Source organism: Mastigoproctus giganteus, chromosome 6, assembly GCF_048544385.1.
Source record: "Mastigoproctus giganteus isolate SK-2022 chromosome 6, ASM4854438v1, whole genome shotgun sequence".
NCBI classification, from domain to species: Eukaryota; Metazoa; Arthropoda; class Arachnida; order Uropygi; family Thelyphonidae; genus Mastigoproctus; species Mastigoproctus giganteus.
Window position 1 is genome coordinate 60,949,828 of NC_143580.1, and position 22,050 is coordinate 60,971,877.

The 22,050-nt window shown below is 36.6% G+C and overlaps 1 protein-coding gene across 1 annotated transcript in view; it reads right to left on the minus strand.

Annotated features, from left to right (window-relative positions):
• Positions 1 to 22,050, minus strand: part of LOC150084342 (cell adhesion molecule Dscam1-like) — a 217,085-nt gene that overhangs the window by 17,469 nt on the left and 177,566 nt on the right. Inside the window, exons 14-21 of the mRNA XM_090376189.1 lie at positions 21,704 to 21,852; positions 16,211 to 16,345; positions 13,855 to 14,010; positions 13,250 to 13,320; positions 12,850 to 13,087; positions 8,885 to 8,983; positions 6,135 to 6,320; positions 1,406 to 1,699 (exon numbers count right to left, since the gene is read on the minus strand). Coding sequence (XP_090232315.1) covers positions 1,406 to 1,699; positions 6,135 to 6,320; positions 8,885 to 8,983; positions 12,850 to 13,087; positions 13,250 to 13,320; positions 13,855 to 14,010; positions 16,211 to 16,345; positions 21,704 to 21,852 — 1,328 coding nt within the window. The remainder of the gene's footprint in view (positions 1 to 1,405; positions 1,700 to 6,134; positions 6,321 to 8,884; positions 8,984 to 12,849; positions 13,088 to 13,249; positions 13,321 to 13,854; positions 14,011 to 16,210; positions 16,346 to 21,703; positions 21,853 to 22,050) is intronic.

A 22,050-nucleotide genomic window follows, 5' to 3' on the forward strand; every position in this document is an offset into this window, starting at 1 on the left:
GTGCGATGCGTTCAGTAAGGCATGGATAGTAAGGAATGTATGCAGTGATCACAGGGGCGGGCGACTCACTACGCGTGGACTCTACCCCTGTAATGAATTTATCCAAAATCCTCTGGGGGACAGCCACATTTCTTGAGGTCTGCTGTGACTCTAATAATTTCCCTCTCTTTATCCTCGGGGGTACTGCAGTGGGACCTAATCCTATCTATTAGGGCCTTAAGTACACTGTTCTTGTGTTGGCTGGTTTGTGCCGAGCTATAATGGGTATATTGTCCCCGGCACATGGGTTTCGTGAAAACATTAGTCTTAAGCCTACAACCTTCTCTGATCACCATCACATCAAGAAACGGGAGGGATCCCTCTGCCTTCACCTCCGAGGTAAATTGAATGAAAGGGGAGAAGCTGTTAAGCACGTTAAGTATTTGATCTTCCTTCCTCTTCTGTATGATGGTAAAAGTATCATCCACGTATCTTTTCCATTTACGTATGGGAAATTCCAAACCGTCAAAGATCCTAAATTCCAATTCTTCCATGGCTAAATTAGCCACCATGGCCGTGCCATGAACCTGCCTATCCATAACGTCTTGGAAGACAACTCTCTCTTTATCCTCGGGGTACTGCAGTGGGACCCAACCCGATCTATTAGGGCCTTAACTACTCTGTTCTTGTGTTGGCTGGTTTGTGCCGAGCTATAATGGGTATATTGTCCCCGGCACATTGGTTTCCTGAAAACATTAGTCTTAAGCCTACAACCTTCTCTGATCACCAACACATCAAGAAACGGGAGGTGTAAAGTATAATTTTTCAACATGGATACAAAAGTACTCCTAAAGGCTAATAGGTGACAATTGTATTCTTGCATTGAGTCCCTTTTAATAGTTAATAAGGTTTTAAAATTGCTGGTATAGTTAGGCACATAGCATATTGAAATATAATTCCTGAAACGAACCTAAAACACTGCTTTAGATTTACACCACAAGTACTGTGAAGTGGTACATAATCGTTGGAAATCACTTGCTCGTCAATGTGAGACAAAAACTGTGCGCTTCTTATCTGATCATAGAAATATGAAGAAGTTCTCCTAAACAGGGCCAGCTCAAGGATATTAGGCGACCTTGGTAAACTCTAAAAATTAGACCGAACTTCCCCAATAAATTTTGAAAATTAATATCTTGTATTACTGATATTTATGGTTGGGTATAGTGATTAAATAACATTTCAACTTTTATTTTAATCTTATAAAGCAATTGATATCCTTAACTCCTGTTTTATTCATCTAATATTTATTATGAATGACGTAACATTACAATTTTTTGTTTAATTCAGACCAAAAAATTAAGGTGTTCATTCCATTATTAAGAGAAACATCCAATTGGTATTAGCATATACACAGTTTGATACATACCTTCAGTTATATTTTGAGTTTGGAACTCATACTGGGCTTCTGTAGCTCCTGCAGTGCTGTGGGCCGTTACTTGTAATTCGTACCACGTTCCGGGATTCAGTCCTTGTATTGTATCCTGGGATTGAGACACTCTTCCATGACCCGCAACGGTAGTCCAATGTGGATGATGTTTCTTCCTTAGTTTTACGGTGAATTTTCCAATTGGACAACCCCCGTTCTGCCAAGAGTCCAGCTGTAAAGTGGCACTGGTAGAATCCACTACAAGAAAATCTTCTTTGGATGGAGACAGTGGGGCTGAAAATAGATTAATTTGATGCGGGAAATCAGTTTGTTCGATGCCATTCCATTTAGTATTATCTATGCGCATTGTGGATGACGTATCTGAGTGTTTTTTTTTAGTATTATGTGTGATGCTATTTAGAGCTTTGAAAAAAAATCACTACTCTAAGAGATCAACGTGACTGCAGCACAACATGCGATAATGTTATCCCACATTTGGTCATCTGCATGCAGCTTGAAAGGCAGAAGGTGGATAGCCATAGACAAGACTTTTTATTGAGGAGCAAATGAGAGCTACGCAGGAAAAAGACAAACTGTGCATTATCTAATTGCGAAGATGATGGTGCTGCTGTTCTTTTTGACCTTTCAGACCATACTGGTACTTTGGTTCACGAGGATGCTAGTGAGCCAGTCAGAATCAACCAGGTACAGTGAAGATATGGATATTTATGATGAAAATGTATTGGCATATGTTTCAGGTTACCTAGCCAGAAATAGTTTAAAGAACAACGATTGTGAAATATGCAAAGATTTACTATTAGGCCCAAAAGATCTTGATATTGACAAATTGTATTTTAATGTGAGTGAGTACGGATTGAAATGGCCATCAAAGAAATTGTTCAATACAATGATATGCGAATCAAATATCTTCTTTGAATTTGATTTGGTATTTGATAAAACATGTTTTATCAACTTTGGGAACCACAAGCAAGAAGTGCTTATTCAAGCTTTCTTGAAAAATGTGAACTGGGCTTACCGGTCTAGTCAACCTTCAAAAAAATTGAAATGTGTTAAAACTGTGTCATTATTTTTTATTAGAGATCAATTTTATAGCAAAGCAATATTCACTGAGATATCTTCTTCTAGCTTTTAGAGACATATTGAAGATGCTTGAGTTGTAAAAAAGATACTAATATTTACAAAGTAAGCTTTGCTTATCAAGGATTGCCTTAAAGATTGCTTTATTATTTATTTATGTTGCTTGTACTGGGCATATAAGTCTTGCTTTTAATTTTATGCCTTTTTTTATATATTACAGAACAGTTCATGTGATCATATTACCATCAGGTGGGAAGGAGCAGCAGTGCGTAGCACACGCTTCTTGATTAGACCGGGGTTCGAGCCCGTCACCACCAAATACGGAGGATGCGAAAGGGTCAGGGAATGACCACCGCATATGCCGGAGCAATATGGCCTTAGTTGCTAATGCTCCTAAAAACCAAACAAACAAACATATTACCATCAGGTGTACTGCCCCGAAAACTTGACATGTCTTATCTGGATATCCTTGAACTCATTGGCTCCTACTGCTGTTGCAGGAGCTGATAATGTTCCCCAATTCATTCGTTAAATACCTTAACCACTGCTGTCTATCTACAATGACATCCTGAAGAACAGCTATACTGTCAGGCCTATACCCAAGATCCGTAACCTGTCGCTAACTAAACATTAATGCTGCTACGTCCTCACCAAACAAATACTCGCAGATTCACTACGCTATCTCACAGCGTTCGACAGCAATTACGAACTTGACATAACTTACATAGATGCTGGGCTTTCTATCTCCTTATCAAAAGGTTCTTGCGACTTGATTTTTTTTTTTTTTTTTTTTTGATTTGGTAGTTGTTGGCGCATCGGCTTCTGTGGCCATATTGCACCTCCCAAGGTTTTTGCAGTACTTTGATCCAAGCCCGAGGCGGGAATCGAACCCGCGACCTTTGGGTTGCCGGGCAGGTATTTTACCCACTCGGCTAGCCCGGTCGGCTTGCGACTTGACACAGGAGAAAGATGCTATTGGATGGCTGTTACCACTGGAGTACCAAGGGGGGGGGGGGAGCATCCTCTCTGGGCTGTTGTTCACAGCAATATTACCCCACTGGTGCCCAGCCCTAACCTCATTAATAATAGTCTTTTGGAAATCGCATCCTTTCTACAGCACTTTGGCTTGACGACCAATTCTTCTGTGATTGCTCCCTGTTTTTACTTCACATTCTGGCTTAGGGGTAATGTTTGACCTTCGAGTCTTCGTTGGACAACAAAACAAAATATATTGCGCAATAAAGATCAGGAAATACATCGGAAGTCTGGGTCTCAGCCACCCAAACGAAAGCCTCAATCTATCTCAATATTGGCTAATGAAATGGGCCAGCTGGAAATTCAATCTAGAACAGCATTTGCTAATGCAATGGGGGTTCCCGTCTTTCCGAGCTTATTGATTCCCTGAGGTTGGTCGTCACAGTAAAAATGGTTGCGGGACTTATTTCCGAGCCATCCATATGTGATACATGCTACTGGAGAATCCCTATCTCTGGCCGCTCGGAATTCGAGACTTTTCCTTTCAGATGCTCTCCCAGATCTTGATGCTGATCTTAACAAATTCGCGTGTGATGAAAGATGGTGCTTTCCATGCAATGAAATCAGCTGGACTAATTTTTTTTCTTTAGTTTACTTGGCATTGTTAACCCTAGCCTGCGCGCCGTGACATTAAGTGCTCTGTAACCATCTTTTTCTTTTTTTAAGTTGCAATAAAGATTTTTGTTCTCTATAATGAGAAACTTCATAAAGTGTGATGTTTCCCTTTTTTTGTTGTAAAGCTAACTCAAATGAAAGAATGCTAAATTACTTTTGTTAAAAAAAATAACTAATTCAGCAATAAAACAGTCGCAGATAATTGTCTTACAGATTCTTTTGTGTAGTATACAAAAAAAATATTAGTGGCTATGGTTAGCAGCTAAATGATGCCTGGAGGAAAAAGTGGCGGTTTGAACTGAGGAAGGATAAAACGACTTCGTTTAGCGTTACCACACGGCTATCTTGACTAAATGTTTGGAATTACTGCTTCAGAGATAAATCCACAATTATGGATTTTCCCGATTGAATTTAAGACCGAAATGATTGAGAGAACCACGAGTTTATTGCTGGTGAAAGTTGTAATCAATCCTATGGCTGTTATTTCTGTTAATATTTTTGTATCATCAGCAGAGGCTATTACATTATCTCTGGTACACACATACGGAATAAAGAAATCGGTAAACAGTAGTCCTGATAAAACGCCATCTTGAGTTGCACTATTTTATTACGTAGGAATGCTCTCAGAAAGGCTGTAATATTTAGGTTATGAAGCCTCGATGTCTACATAAACAAATACCATTTGTGCACTTGAATCGAATATGCATTTAGTATTGAAGTTTTGGACTATCAGGAGGATGGTAACGGTTCATTTCGCGATAGGAAACGCTTGTATACAGGAATTCAGCTGGTTTGGTGCTTGTTTTTTTAGTCACCTGGACAAGGGCGTATTTGCTCCAGATAGCAGGGGGATACCCTTTGAGAGAGGTTCAATAATATATGGCATGAAGCAGCTGCTATCAGTAATGGAGTCTGGTTGATGTTCATACGGTTGAAAAGTATCATTTTGAAATTTGTAACACCGTTGATCCATTCAATTGAAGATGGAATCTGGTTCAGGGGAAGGGTGCAGTCATATTCCTTTGGTATATTTGTTAATGAATAGAGTCTGTTAAATAGTGCAGCTTGCACTTCGGGATTCTAGCAGAGGTAAGGATCTGTTTTCCAGCTGAAAAACATATGTCGAAAGCCAAGTTCTTGAAACAGGTGTTTCTACCAATTATTGCTTAGCAGGTAGAAAGGTAGGAGAAATTGAATTTTCGTTTCATAGCATTGCAGGTTGCGATTGGATTCAAAATGAGCTTCAAGTTTGGTTCCGACGCTAACAGAACCAGATAATAGTATTAGGTTGAGGAAATTATGATCTCTTGTTGCGCTTTCATTTATGACACAGGAACCATTGGGTGCAATGTTGCCCATAAATGACCTTAGCGGCTCGATAGCACGTTGAGATCAACATGTGAATGGCAGAGCGTATTCATGAATACAGCAACATCTCCACCCTTGAAGAGATAATCGAAGTGAAGAATGACTTGTAACAGCTGATTTGGTAGAGGACATTGATGACATCAGCTATTTGGAACCGAAGAATCTGCTACTGTGTCTCAAGTTTATTTCGCATGCTAGGAACATTTTGATATAAATCTTGAGTGGTGTATTAAATACAAGTTTACACTGCACCTTAACATCTGACTGATTTGTTTAGCTACAAAATCACCCTTACATTTAAAACTGTCTTATCCATTATGTTTAGGAAGTTACGTCAAATTATAATAAAATCGCTTGATCTATAGACGAACCATGTTTGGTTTACCAATTAGTATTAATTCACAAAATGCTAACTACGTGGTACACCTTTCCCAGCGCGAATAATAATTAAAAAAAAAAAGATTAGTGCAAAACTGGATGGTCAGGATTAAAAGACTTCGTACCGCCAAAGAATAGATTACATTAATCGATTTTTGGAGGAGGAAACAAGCAATGAGGGTGTTCAGATACTCACAAAACGAGGATAGTAGTAAAAATATATATATATAACTACCTGCACCAGCTGTTCGAGCTGTAAGGACATCACTTGGCTCACTCCTGCCAACGCTGTTGTGACAAACCATGAAAAAACGGTACCGTGAGCCACAGTCTAAGGTGGTGACAGTGTGCGTCGTACTGTGAGAGGTAACTGTGTATTCTTCCCACTCACCATATTCTTTCTGGTGGTAAAGAACACATTCTGAAAATAAAGGATGAATGAATTTAGTTAGTACAATTAAATCCAACTCTATAATGGCTATGTAATGATTAAGACATTTGGTCGTAGTATAATTCTAATAAACAGAACAAAAACCTCGCGCTGACGTTCATCAGCTAATAAAGATTTTCCTTATTTTATTTCATGGTAACACAAGGAAAAGTGCAGGATCAAGCAACATTAATTATTACTTGTGTTACTTTGAAATCAAATAAGGAAAATCTTTATTAGCTGATGAATACTAAGATTAATGAACCACAAATCAAGAAGCATCATTCTCTGCACTGATTTGGTTCTTAAATAACAATCCAATAAAACCAAACTGTTTTGAAGGACAGTAGGAGCTACAAAATAAACTTCTCATCTTTCTACATTTGTAGTAGCTTCATTGTAAAAAAGCGAAGATATTTGGCGATAAAGACAAAAGATGGGCATTGCACAAAGTTTACTATATTTGTGTTGAATATCTGACGAAACAGAATCAAGATAAAAAAAAAAAAAATTCTGTCATGAATCGACAGGCCACGGAGATTACTGAAAGCTCTGCTTATAAAAGTGTTAATCTATAACACTATAAATAAAAAGGCCATTTCCTATTTGGATCTGATTTCACAATACCTTCTCCAGCAGAAAGTGATCGTTAGATCCTGAATCGATTTTGTGAGAAAGTTAGGTTATCCAAAATCTTCTACAAAGACCGTGGGATCATAGTCCAAGGTCATCACTTTCTTCGTTCGGTGGACATACAGCTTTTTCAAGGGTTCAAAAATAGCTGAAGGTGAAAGTCGGGTGAAACAAACGAGAGTTCCGTTACCTCTACTTCATGTCAAATTATCGTTAATGAGGAACTTTGGAGGCTTTAGATAATGATCTTAATTTCGTTAAATATCTTTGCAACAAACTTCCAAGTTTAGCTGGAGACCAACTCAGATAAAGTGCATTAGTAAAAGCACATGATGCAAGAAAGCTAGATTATATAGCATCAGTCAAAAAAACCCCTTCTCAATTCACCCATCCACTTGCTCCAAATGTTTGTCTAGTTCTGCCTTGAATCTATTTAAGCTATCAACTTCTACAACGACAGATGGAAGATGGATTACCCCAGTTGAAAAGGATACATGGAATCGGAAAAAATGCCAATTATGAAAGAATCGTTGAAAATATCCTCGATAAATTTCAAACAATTATTGTTCAAGATGAACTCGGAGGTTCACACTTGCAGTCCCCACAAAGATTTTCTAAGAAAACGTCTGTTCTTCAGCAAGGAACAAGGTTAGCGATTCCACAAAGATAACAGGGAATGTACAATGTAAACTCTTGACTTTAATTGTGATTTTTATCCAGAAGAAAATTTATTCTAAAATAAATTTCTGAAAATCAAACTTATGGCACAAATAATTACGGATTTATGATGTGCAATAGCTTGTTCAACTCAATTCAATGAAATTTCATGGAAGTACTGTAGTTACTGAAATTGCAAATATCTTGATGAATGAATTGGTCCTAAAACTTAGAACCAATTAAGTTTCTCAAGGAGAGTTCTTTCCTAAATCCTCGGATAACTTCGTCTATCCATATCTACATCCGTGTACACCTATAGTCATGTGTCTTACAAACATCTAAATTGGATAATTGTCATTTCATAGTGAAAGGGATCAAATAGGTATTCATATTTGTCTATACTGTTGAAAGGATGAGATTGGGTCTCAGTACTCTGCTTCATGCATTACAAAACATCTAAAAGGACAATACTTGATATTTACACTGGTCAATACTAAAATCCCTATGTTTTATGAACCTTTTAGGGTAAACATAAATGGGTCCATCAATTTGGTGGCTGTGACAATTCGGTATGTCACACAGAGATCAGAAATTTTTGCGACTTAGAAAGGATGAAGGCAGTAATAGCCTAAAAAAATCTTATTAATCTTTCCTTTTTTTTTTAGTGTATATTAATGAATTGCCTTCTCGTCCTAGTTCCTTTTAAAACACTTATTTCCAAAAAAAAATACTGCATTACATCCTTTCAAGTACCATTGTGGTTTCAATCCGATCACAAAGAAGGAATTTTTATGGGAGGGTGCTTCGTGCCTTCCCCATAAAACTACTTTGTTGAATTTTAATCTGTATTTAAGTTTAAGGTCATTTTTAAGCACAACGTGGAGTTAAGTTTGTTGAAGACCCATCAAAAAGGAATACCAAGGGTGTCAATGCCCCTGCACCTGGATCCACTTTCCCTAAGCCGGTGTACTGCAGCTAATTCTAAAAATAATAACTATGTATTTGTTTGTTGCATTCCATCTATTAAATATCTAAGACACCATGGACAATATACGCTCATTGTGACCAACCAGCTAATTAAAATGTCAATCTTTGTTATTATTTGGAAGTAACGTAGATTTCCGGTGCAGATTAAGAGTTTCTAGTTCCCTTGTTAATAATATTCTTTTCTTAACATTCTGATTACAGTGCTGCTATCAGACAAAAGGTTTGTCGTACATTTATTTCAAGAAAATATAATTAGAACTACTTGAAGTGAGAATTACCTGTAACAGGACTTCCAAAGGTTCTCTTATGTGACCAGCTCAGTGTAATTGAAGAAGAATTGGTTGATATAACATGAAGTAAAGGAGCAGTTGGAGGAACTGTAAAAAGTTAAGTTTGTATGAGTTCTTAATCTGGTGCGCAAAATTATAATTGATCCGAACAGTCAAAATATAACTGTACTGGTATAAAATTATTTTCTTGTAAAATTTTAGAATTCTCAATTTTTATCTAAGATCTCTAAATACTTAAATCAATTTTCGATTTGAGTAATCTTTAGGACAGCTCAACAAAGATAAATGAAATAACCTGTAGCTAAGCTAATTTTTACTGAAGCAGGAATAAAAAACTTCATATTAATCAATAATTTAAACTTAAGGCTTAAAAAATTCTCATTCTGGCAGAAAGGAAAAAAGGTTCCTCACGAATTGGTATTTATAATTTAAGTATCCATCACAAGAAAGCCCAATTTACAATGTTTGGGAAAATGTATGTATTTACTTGGTAATATTGAAGGAGTTCAAAGTATTCGGATTATTCAAGGAGAAGGTATAAATATCACGCCACCAAGAGGAGATGACTTACTATAAACAAGTCAGTTTGTCGTCAAGAGCTCGAGCTCATTACCGGATTTTATTGAGAAATACAATATCCTAAACGGATTACAATGCAATTCCAGGAAGGTGAACTACTCTGACATGATCACAAGGTATTTTGATGCAAAAAAAAGAAGAATCTAACACAATCCCAAATGGGGTGCTGACTAGCATGCTGAATTTTATTAGAGTCATGGTCGACAAGATCCTGATGCGGTGGAGAATTGTTTTAAAGGGACACTCTTCAGAAGGGACCACAAAATCCTGTAAGTATACATAAAAACTATTAGGAAAAATTAACGGAATGAATCTCAGGTAGTTTAAACAAATTCAAGCATGCTGTCGATCCTGGGAATAAAATGGTGTGCTTGAGGTTGATAAGAGTGGATATAACATATATATATATTTTACTTATGCAAAAAGAGCTTAGCGTCTTTATGAATACAACATATAGAATATAAAAGTCACATCTACAAAGAGTAGGATATGTTGGTAGTTGCAGCGGTTGCGCTTCAGATTGACTACTCAGTTTTGTGGTGAAATGAAGTGAAACGCATTTTATGTCAGCGTAAAAATAGCTGATCGTTAAGATCAACGAATTAATATTAGTAGTGACAAGAAAGCAAGCTTATACAGAATCAGTCAGAAAAAAAATCCACTTCCCCAACAACGGATGAAAGCTCGTTCCAGCAGTCAACTACCCATTGGCAGAAGACAACCTGTCGCACATCTATTGTGCAACAATCTTATCTCAACTTGAATTTATGCCTTCTCATGGGTGTAATCTCAGCAAGAGGAAGAATGCTACCACAGGTGCCTAGTCTCCAGACGCTGTAATTTGCAGAAACGAAGCCTTTCTTGATATGACCACCCTTTTGTGCCATTCTCCGCACCCTTCCTAAAGTAAACTCGAGACGTGGCCTAACTATGGTCTTGTACAAAGGGATAAGGAAGTGATTATCCCTACTAGCAAAGTTTCGGAATATCATTGACAAAACCCCATGAGCTATCCTGGAAACCTGACTGCATAATTACCTCCAAATCCTTTTCATTTTTTCACTACGGTGAGCTGTAGTTCCACACAGTTGGTACGTTACTCTGGGATTAATGCCACCCATGTGCAGTATCTTGTCAATATTAAACTTCAATTACCATTTTTTTTTCTAGATCTTGTTGCAGCACCATATCTTCATTAATAAATACAAAACTCTACGGGACTCCACGAAGAGCAGTGTCCATAATAACCAACTCGTCCCTTTATCCACAGAAACTTGCCAGTAATGCTACAATTTGGGCATCAGCATACTCAATCAGATTGGTCGTACAACCCATGCTGTGACTTCAGCATAATTGCATCATTTTTCCTGGAACAGACGTTAAACTAACAGATCTCTAATGAGTCATGTCACCTTTTTATTCTTGTTTAGAGCCTGGGCTTCTTAATGTTGGAAAACTCCAACATTCAGAAGCTGAAGGAATTTTTTTTTTTTTTTTTTTTTTGGCATTCATTCAGAATCCCGCAAGGTCAATGTATATTAATACGTAGAGATTCAAGGCACTCGAAAGGACTGAGCTGTGGTCCAATGACTGGCTTAGTGTGCCTTCTGCTAAATGTTTTGACCGTTGTAATCATTCGCACCTCTAGTTCACAGAGAACTTTCCCTGAATCCAAGGCTGCAATCATAATTAGGGGTAAGGGTTTGCTTACTTTCTTAACTGCCCCCCTTAATATAGTTCGATAGATCCCAAAAAATTTCTCTTCCACTTGCCTCAAGAATTCCTCATGTGTGAATATAGACGCGAAATACCTATTCAATTTGTCACCAACTCTAGCAGAATCATCAAGTGGCCCAGTGTGATCCCATCTCTTCCTTCTACTGTTAATATAAATAAAGAAGTCTTTGCCAGAGACTCATCGTAATCTGCCTTGGTTTGCCGACTGGGTTACATCTACTATACGCTTCTGTATCACTTGACCTGATAATTTATATGCATCCCATGCATTTTCCTTCCTGCCACATTTCTCATGTGGGCAGGAGCAGCAGCTCGTAGCACACGCTTCTTGTTTAGACTAGGGTTCGAGTCCGTGACCACCGCATATGGCCTTAGTTGCTAATGCTCCTAAAAACCAAATAACAAACAAACGTGTCTCATTAGTTCAACTAACATTAATTTAGCTCTACGCCTTGAACAGTATTTCTTAGTTGATTTAAAAACCCTAGTAGCTTCTATGATTATTTCTGTGAATGATTCCCATTTACAAATTGTTGTTGGTAACATCATTATTTGTTCCCACTGTTATTTCCTTTATCCTTGATGATAGTAACATCATTAAGCAAATCGCACTTCAGTACACTGTGGTTCATTTATCGGCTGATAATCAGACCAAGAGTACTGCTCTCTCTTGTTGCTGTGGAAAACAGTCATGCAATAAATCCACTCAAGTCTTGCCAGCGTGTGAGTGACCAGCCCAAAAGTTCCAGTCAAAGTTAAAATCCCCCCAATATAAGACATCCTAATTTACTATAGTTATCCGAAAAAAAAAACATTAAGTTAGCAACAGAAAACTCCAACATTCACGAATTAATATGAAGAAAATATCGGATTCTGGGCACTGGGCACTCAGTTGTTGTCCAACGACTGGCTCAGTGTGCTTTCTGTTAAATGTTTTTGACCACTGATATCATTCAGTTTGTTACACATCTTATTTACCTGACTTGGCTTCAAATGACTTTTGGCTATTTCCAAAAATAAAACTACTCTCAAGGGGCAAAAGATTCATCACCGTTGAGGACTTTAAAAAGAATGCGACACATATTCATTCTTTGGTGTTAGTTACAAAGGACGATTTCTAAAGATGTTCTTATCAGCGTTAACAACGTTAGAATACATGAAAAACAAACTATTTGAAATAACGCAGTACCATCGGAATTAACAGGCATCTATTGGTTGAGTAGATTTAAAGAAGCACATTTCAGCGAATATTAAGCAAAAAAAAAAAACGTCGTATACTTCAATAACTGTTTCAAGACATAAGAAGAATACCAAGGAATGAATTCAGATTAAAAATACGAGAAAATGTTCGAATAATTGACAACAGAACACCATGGCTTCCTTGCTACCTACTTAGAGACTCTCAAATACTTTCCTACCTGTACTGTCTTTAATTCAGGTTCACCAAATGTATAACTTTTGAAGTTGCTGTTTTGGATTTAACAATGCAGGCCACAGCCAGCTCTTTAGTGCTGTTGAAATATGTGTATATTGATAGATAAATATAAACTTAAACGAAACATTCATATAATGATTCGCCTCAGGAAACAGCACTCTATTTTCTATCCTAATCTTATGCCCACAAACCGGCTACTTACCATCTGCTAGTGTCTGAACAGTGACCTCGTCTGATCTCGGTCCTGCTCCTTTACTGTTAAAAGCTTGTACTGAAACGCCATACTTGGTTGATCGCCTTAAATTTGTCAAGTGAACTTCCAGTTCTCTTCCTTTGACAATTTCTAACGTCTTAAACATAGAAGGTTCTTTGGAATCCAAGATTTTGTAGCCAATATAGTAACCTTTTAGTCTTCCATTCCATACTTCTCGTTTTGGCATCTGAAAAGTAAAAAGATAGAAGTTAAACAGTTGAAATTCGCTAATGAATATTTCGATCATTTTGAATACATTTTGACCAAATCGGCGTTATTTGAAAAGGGTTCTTAAATTAAAAGAAAATAATTCAGAAATAAAGATTTCTTGAGTTTATTAAGTTCTCACCTCCCATGTCACTTTAATAGAATTAGGGCCAGTCGGAAACACGTGGACATTAACAGGCGGTCCCCCTGGTGCTTGAAACAAAGAAAAATATAAGTTACTTTACTATTAAACTGATGCTGATTATGATTTTATTATTTTAAGACTATTGTTCTGAAGGAACTTAGTTTTAACAAACATGTAAATACTACAAGATCGATTTCGTTCTTGTTGGATTTTAGCAGCATTAGCAACAACGAATTTAGCAACTAAGGCCATATTGCGCCATATATTATGTGAGTAACTTGAGTTTCCGAGAGAAAAAACCATGCTATCTTCGCCTGAGGCCGACTAACTCAACCACGTTCTGAAAAAGGTCCATAAAATTCCTCACGTCATTGACGGGACTCGACCTGAAGTCTTTTCCAGCCGGTGTGGAGAGAACGGCGATTCCACCAACAAAGGCGATCGATATAAAGGTACAAATCAATTCAGATCTGAGTGTCGTTGGTCTTTCATTCATTCTCCAATTAATGGAACTCCATTACCAGATATTTATTTCGATGTAAAAGCGCACTTTAATGAAAACATTTCTTTACCCTAAACTATACATTCGAACTAAATTTTACCTTCTTCGTCCGTCATAAAAGAGAGTTGCTGGCTGAAATTGCTTTTTCCTATAGCGTTCTCAGCTTGAACCCGGATGTTGTAGAAAGTAGCTGGGGACAACTTGCGGATCACACCAGTTGACTGTGATGATGGGACAGTTACGTTCATCCAGTTTCCTGTAAAGAGTACAAGGGATATGAGGTTTTACAGCATTGCAGCAACACAGTGAATTTTATAACATTTGAAGAGGGTATTGCTGTGACACCGAATCTGTCATAGCAATGGAATCAGTTATTTTTAAAAGGACATGTTCTCTTGATCATAATTCTTTTTCAAAAAATTCTCGTTATTTTCAACATAAAACTTATCTTGCTTACTATTCCAGTTACGAAAAGTGGTAAAGAAACGTATACAATGTTCATATGGTTACGTAATTTAATGTTATTCAATATTTCTTCAGTTCATTGGGAATGTTGGGCTGAAGATTTTGTATTTAGTTAGCCACCAATTATTGTTATCATGTAATGAATTTTTTTTATATAATTTAGGAGTATTTACTGTAAAAGAATCAATAAGGAGACATCGGGTCACCAATGAGGGGGGTCCTTAAGAGGGCAAGAACACTGTCTACCTTGGGCATATTATAAGAGGTCCCCAATATTACCAGCAGAGACCAATCCTGCAAGGGAATTAAGGGGGGACAAAGAAAAAAGTGGCTTGATAACATCAAAGAATGGACTGGTGGTCATTCGACACAAGAACTATTTTGCAAAGCAAGGAATAGAGTTGGCTGGAAAATGTTGGCCTCCAAACGTTCAAATTGAACACGGAACCTGAAGAAGAATAAATATTTTGGAAACAACTGTCAAAGTGAAAATTAGTTTTCTTTTAACCCAAAACACTAGGTCTTTGTACCGTGCATGGGTTGAAGGTTGAGAAGATACTTGTTGACATTAGACTTCAACTTCTGTAGGTAATTTTCAAGAAATACGTATGAAGGGAGGTGTTCCAGAAAACAGAAGCTGAAGGAATAAATGAGGAGCAAGAAAAGTTGGACATTAAAAAGAATACTGACTGCTTTGGTAGCGGGAATTATAGAAACCAATTCAGACGAACAGTGATCATGGAAGTAGCTATAGGAAAGGAATGTAGAAAGAGAGTGAAGAGATGGGACATTAATTATCCTAACTGCACTCTTTTAAATGAAATTTAGATTTGATAAATATATTCTTTGTTATTTGAAATATGTTTTTATAAAAATAACTCTTTTGTAATTAGAGCAATTAACCAACTACAAATTTTGTGTGGTCCTTTTTTAGGCCAAATCTGATTTGGCAATTTTTACACTTGTATCATTCCATTCTTAACTCCTTCCAGTAGGAAAAGCTATTCCTGTTTGGCGCTTCCTATAGTTAGAAATTATATTCGAGAACTAGGTTTCAATTCCGACCTGTTACCCTTATTTTGGAAGAAAGAAAACGCCGAGCTTTGGCATCAACAACAACTGACAAGATTCTTCATTATGGCCTTGCCCATTGGAGGCTTAAGTAGACCGAATGAATGTTAAGGTTTTAGTTGGTTTCGAGGTCAGCTATCAAATAAACTAACTATTCCAGAGAATACGATTCGGGAGGCTCAGAATTAAAATAATTATCATGGAAAAAACCTTCAAATGCATCTCAATAAATCCGATAAAATCGAATTACTCTTTGCCATAGAATCTCAAATATTCCTTTTATAAAGTTTATTTTTCTGAAATGCCACATTTAAACTAAATGAAACTGTTAAATCCACACTTATTCGTTAACAAGATTTTAAACGCTCTTAGGCTGGAATTTGGACAGGAGGTGTTCATGTATTAAATAAAGATTTATGGACCAACCTATATAGCTAACATTGCATAAATGAAAGTCCAACTTAATCTGGTCTGAAAAAACGCAGCACAAATCAGAAATTTTACGTAAATGGATTAATAATTTTGATATTGCTTTACTATACTAATCAAGTAATTTATTATAGGCAACAATTCATAAAATAAAATTAACTAACGCACTTATAAAAGAATTATTAATAAATCAGCATTAAATTTAGTACTCATTATAAAGCCAGAATGTGTAGATGTCGCTACTAGTGACTTCCTGTTAGCTGCAAAGCCTTCTTTTTTCATCGGGCGCATTATGTGGAGATAAACTAAAAATTATTACAGAATTAACGCCTGTAGATTAAAAATGCCAATGTCAATATTATTCCTCGTTATGTGAAGATCAAATTTTAATTTTTCATCGTTAATTAAAAGCGTTTCGTGATTATCACCAACATAGACAAACATTGTTAAATACGCGAGATAATAAATTAAATTTAAAACAGCAAACCTACCATCTTTCTTTTGCGAGTAGTGTACGATGTATCCGGTGATTGCACTGTGACCATTGAAGGGCTCATCCCAGGCAAGAGTAACTGACCGTCCATCATTTTTCAGCACTTTGACACCAGAAGGCGAGGCTGGAGCTTCTGCAAAAATCCTGTAGTCAAGTTAATGACAACAGTCTATCACACCAGTAAAATTAGGAGTAGTTTGTAATTATTTCAATTTTTTACTTTAAGGAGTACAGAAGGAAACCAGAATACTTCATTACATATTATAAGTAATAAGTATCAATGATATTACTACGCCAATATGATAAATCGTTAACAAAATAATTAATTATACATCACGACAAAAAAACATTAAAACAAATATTTATTTATTTTTTTCTAAAAAGTTTATCTTCTTTAAAATTCTTCTTCAGTAATTATAGAAACCATATTAATGCTCGAATATGATAATAATATTTTGCGCCAAGTACAGTTTTAAAGCAATGAAACCACTCTACTGTCATGGAAGAGAGGGCAAGAATTTAATAATTAAAATAGCCTTTATATCTAAAAGTAGTTATATTAGACAGATACAGGTCAACACATCTGAGTAACAGGCTGAGGAAGTTGTTTGGTAAATTAAGCGATTCGTGCATCCTTAAAATATGAGCAGCAAAGCAATATACAGGGTGTTTCAAAAATGATGGTCAATAATTTAAAGGTGAAAAGTACAAACTAATATAAGCAAAAAAGTCCCAGTGAACATCGGGCCACAAATGAACCGTTTTCTGTTAAGGTCCGCCACTGACTATGGGAGGGTAGTCTGTATTGCTGAGACCTTGTATACGCTGGATATGGTAAGGGTACAGTAATTGGCGATGTAAAATTCGCCACAAACTGCTACGACTCAGTACACGCTCTTGCAGAGCAGCCCTCGTAAACATTCCTGGATTTTGTTCTATTCTTTCTAACACCATTTCCTCAACGTCAGGTGTTATGCTTCTGGGCCTACGCGCTCGTACTTCATGTGCGAAGCGCCCATGTTCTCTAAGGCGTTGATGTACCCTGATTAATGTGCGCCTGTTGGGCTCCCTTTGGCAGGGAAATATTTCTTGGCGCAAATGTGCAGTCTCGAGTGCACTGCCATTGGCTTTACCATACATAAAGTACAGGTCCGCATACTCTTAGTTTCTGTAACCTCCTTCCATGTTGACTATCCTTTGACAAGTACCAGTATGCCTGCTACGTCTCAGAGCATTGAGAGAGGGGGAAAGGGAGAGAATGAGCATAACATAACCTAAACAAACAAGTCAGTGATGGATCCCAACTAGAAATGTGCAATATCTCGAGAACGATTCACTTAAGGACCCATGTTTACTAGGCTTTTTTGCATATTTGTAGTCTGTACAGTTCACTTTTGAAATACCCTGTATATCGGATTGTTAAAAGTTCTCCACAACGCTCACATGGGGAGATGGATTAGCAGCTCTCAACAAGAAAAAGTGTGCAATACATTGGCAAAGGATTATCGGTATATATGGGACCAAACATTGTGATTACTAAGAAACTTTATTAATTCCACTATAACCAGGAATCCATCAAAAATGAACATACCATTTAGATCCCAAGGAAGATAATGGCATTTTATGTAGAATACATAAAATAGATTAGGAATTATATTGGGCATTCTGCGGGGGAAGAGAAAGTGTAACGTGCTTAGAGAATCCCAGAACAAATTATTCTACCTGTAGCTCTGTAGTGCAATATAAACGCTACATTCGACAGGAATCTGATGAGAAAACATAATGGTCGAAAAGACAAAACTGCGGTGTCCATCAAATGTTCAGTCTTATCATCTGTGTAGATTGGTGAGATGTCCGAAAGCTAGGTTCGATATTCAGAATTCAACTCCTGTTAAACTGATAACGATTTAGCGCATTTTCTCCCTGTCCAAAGATATAAACTGGAAATATGACATTCTGAGAAGAAAGTGCGACATGATCAGCAGCATTGCGGCTTCCTTCTTAGTAAGTTTAAAACACAGATGGCCATGGCAGGATGATCCGGTCTGGATTTCAGTTTAAATGCATTTTTAATTTAAATCTCCTTGGTGCCACGAATCCGGAAATACTCCTTCAAGAAGTGGTCCACTGAGGTTTTTGAATAATATTTTAACATATCCTTCGGTACTAAATATACAAAAGGGGAAGTACAATCGCCAGTGTTCCTCCAAAAATGGTTGGGTATAAGGTTCAGAATTCCTGGAAGAAATATTAATCCACAGTTTTCTTCTCCTTTCACAGCAAGATATTCTGAAGGGTAGAACTTTCTTGATGGAATCTGCCCAAAGGTTTCTCCCACTTTACCAGAAATTGGTAAGTTGTTATGCTTTAGGAATTATAAGGATATGAAGAATATTTTCCCAATTTTATTTCATATGATTTTAGAGATAGTTGATTGGGTAAAGGTTGAAGAAAAGCGTATCCAAGAAGCGGACTTCGTAGATACGCTTTGATTTTGAATGTGATCCTAAGAACATCAGACTATTAACTAACTTCGTCTTAGATTTCTTATAAGAAATATCTGAGAATTATCAGATATTTCTTTCCAGGAAATAAACTCATAGTTTTTTCTCCAGTTAACTTGCACGAAAGGGAACCAACAATTGATTAATAGAATTATTTTAACAGCTGTGAGCAATTTGGAATTCGCTTATGCCCGATTTATAAACATTACAGGATAAACAAAAACCTGAAAATTATTGCTTAATTTCTTGGTCAAAATCATAGCAAAGTTGTACACATATGGGACTTAAACTATACATCATTCATACACAAGTATCAAATTGTTTTTCTTTAGTAAAGAGCTACCATTATCAAAGTACTCATATCGATGATGCTGGCTGCCACACTACCGTTGACCTTACGCGAGAATGCAAGAAGCATATTTATCCACTGGTGGGAGAACATCATAACGCTGATCCAATCCGCTGTAATATAAATAGGAGATATATCAAGATGTAGATTTGGGCTCGTCGATAGGTCACTTCCCTTATGTAGATTTAAAAGAAATAAAATATAAACCTAGGAAGAATATTTCTTCAAGGTAGATGCTGCTACAATGCTTCCTCTTTCTGCAATTTTAATATTAACTGAATAAAGTTAATCGTACTCTAAGATCTTATGTTATTTTGCCTTTATCACTTACCCAAAGCAGTGGAAAGGCCGGTGTCAGTACCATTTAATGTTAAATCGTTCAGGAGTCCCTCCGGGCTCAACTCTAGAACCACAAATCTTGTTTCTTAAGTCATTTAAACAATTTACTTGTAATGGCTGTATGACGAATTTATGAACATGCAGTAATGATTTTTTGTTGTTTCGTGAAGGAAAGATGAGAAAGGCTGATGTTTATTTAGAGGTGATATAAAATTGTGCATGTTTAGTAGGAAGCGTCGATGCTAAAACTACTGATTTGTTTAATGTATCTAGTGTGATGCCTGCATCCGCCAAGTATGGAAAAACAAAATCTTATAGGCAGAAAATCGAAGCTGACTGAACAACAACGCCGATAACAAAACAACTGCCTCAAAAATAACAGCACAACTTGAGGTGAGTCTCAGCAATCCAGCTTGGCGAGAACTTCATAAAGCTTAAAATTTAAGGCAGAGTCTCCATTGCTAAGTAACTTATTACTATGGTAATTTTGAAATAAAAATTCCTCACACCATCGCACCCTGTACAAAAGTGAGCACAAAAGCTGAAAACATGTCATATTTTCAGGGAAAGTTTAAGTTTGGAGAATGCCAAAGGAAGTGCATCATCCAGATAGTCTTGTGCCAAAAGCCAAACATGGAGGATCAATAATGGTTTGGACAGCAATATATTGATATTCTTTAGGTTCTATCATCACCCTGAACGAACGAAGTACTCCGACTGACCAGGTTCATTCCATTGTGAAATTATTGTGTCCAATCATGGTTTGGAGTATCATAAAACTGAGGCTAAGCATCTCCCATTTCCTGCACAATCACCAGACTTAAATGTTATAGAGCCACTGTGGGCAGATTTGGAGATGAGGGTGAGAAGCATATTTTCTCCACCTTCATCACTCAAGGAGCTTTAATTGTCTTAAGAATATTGGAACGTTCAAATATTCCTCTTAAGATAGTCCAAGATTTATTTGAATCTATTCCACGTAGAATATAGGGTGGCCCAGAACCATTTTAACCCATATCTGTAAATCTTATCTAAATGATGTTTCTGAAACTCTTATAACAGTGAAAAAATATATTAATTTTATTTCTGGGGAGGGAAAATTGAAGCAGATCATAATGTTCAAGAAAAAGATCCAATCTAAGTATTTGGATTAAGAATTAACCTATTAATTAATTAATGAAATGACACTTTTTTACCATATCACACCAATAATATGGTAAAATTAATATAATTAATTAACAAATCATTAATAAAATAATAATTATATAAAGTATAAACAAAACATTAAAATCTTAAAGTAAATGCCGCTTTCTCTAAACATTTTAATTTTTTAAAATTTATTTTATAAATTACTGAAACCATATTATTCCTCATATACATCGCTAACAGGTTGGGTTATTTCCTGGAAAGCAAATGGTTCAGAAACAATCCACGTTGTTGATCTATAGCCATTATAAACTTTGTAGAATAATTCGGTTTACCATTAATAACGATAGAAATAAATAATTCACACTTTCACCTAGAAGAGGCGTATTCCAATCACATACCGGGACAAGAGAACGATTCCATTGGTGAATTACACAATTCCAACAGATAACGAAGGGACTTTGCACTCTTATTAACAGCCATCAAAGATTTAAGATATCGAAACAACCCATCCTCTTATTAAGACGTATTGCATTACAGTGTTTACCAGGCAACACATTCTACTTCCATCTCTCAAGTATAATCACTGATCAAAAGTCCTCTTGTACACCGTTTACTTAATTAAACTAAAGTTCACATTCTTTGCTATTTTACGTGTTGCGAATAAATCTCTTTAATGCCTCAATTGGAGAGGGAATGCATTATTAGCTGTTTCATTATTCATGCTTGCATCACCCAAGATTTAACTAATAGTAAGATGAAGCTTTTTATAATAGTGAGCTGATTATGCTTAAGCACGCATTATCGCAAAATTGGCAGCATTCCAACATCAAAAGGAAACGATGTGCACGCAGCTCATTTCTCAAGGTGGAATTACATAACCGCTTGGAGTTTCTTGAAAATGAAAATCTTCACGATGTCATTTATTTCTCTCTGGAAGAAAAGCGACAGTCAGCTGACAGTTCCTTTTTGAAATGCGGGATGGCAAATGGTGAACGATCGTCTTTTGTGCAAAAGCAGTTTCAATTATGGTGGACTACCAGAATGACGCCATCAGTCAGGTGCATCAATTCCACCAATAAACTGCAATGGTATTTAGAAATTACTGGTACATTTTTACATTTAAATTGAAAACAAAGATTTATGGACTGACCTTGTACGACTACTTGGTACGACGCTTCGGAAACACCGTAAGCGTTACCGACACGGCACGTGAACACACCGGAGTCATTTCTGTCCGCTTGCTTCACCAACAACACGGAATGGATTATGTTCTCTTCTGTCCTTTGAGATACATGGATCCTACAATATAAAATGCTCATCTGCAGATTAACGCAGTTAAAATTGGAGAGAAAGTTTTCAGAATTAAATAAATAGTAAAATTCTTTCTTTTGCTCGTCTTCAGCTACTTTACCATCGATTATTTAGCTTTTATCAATTTGAAGTATTTTTTTAATCTTATTAAGAAGCAGTAGGGGAAAAGTAAGAACAAACATTTGA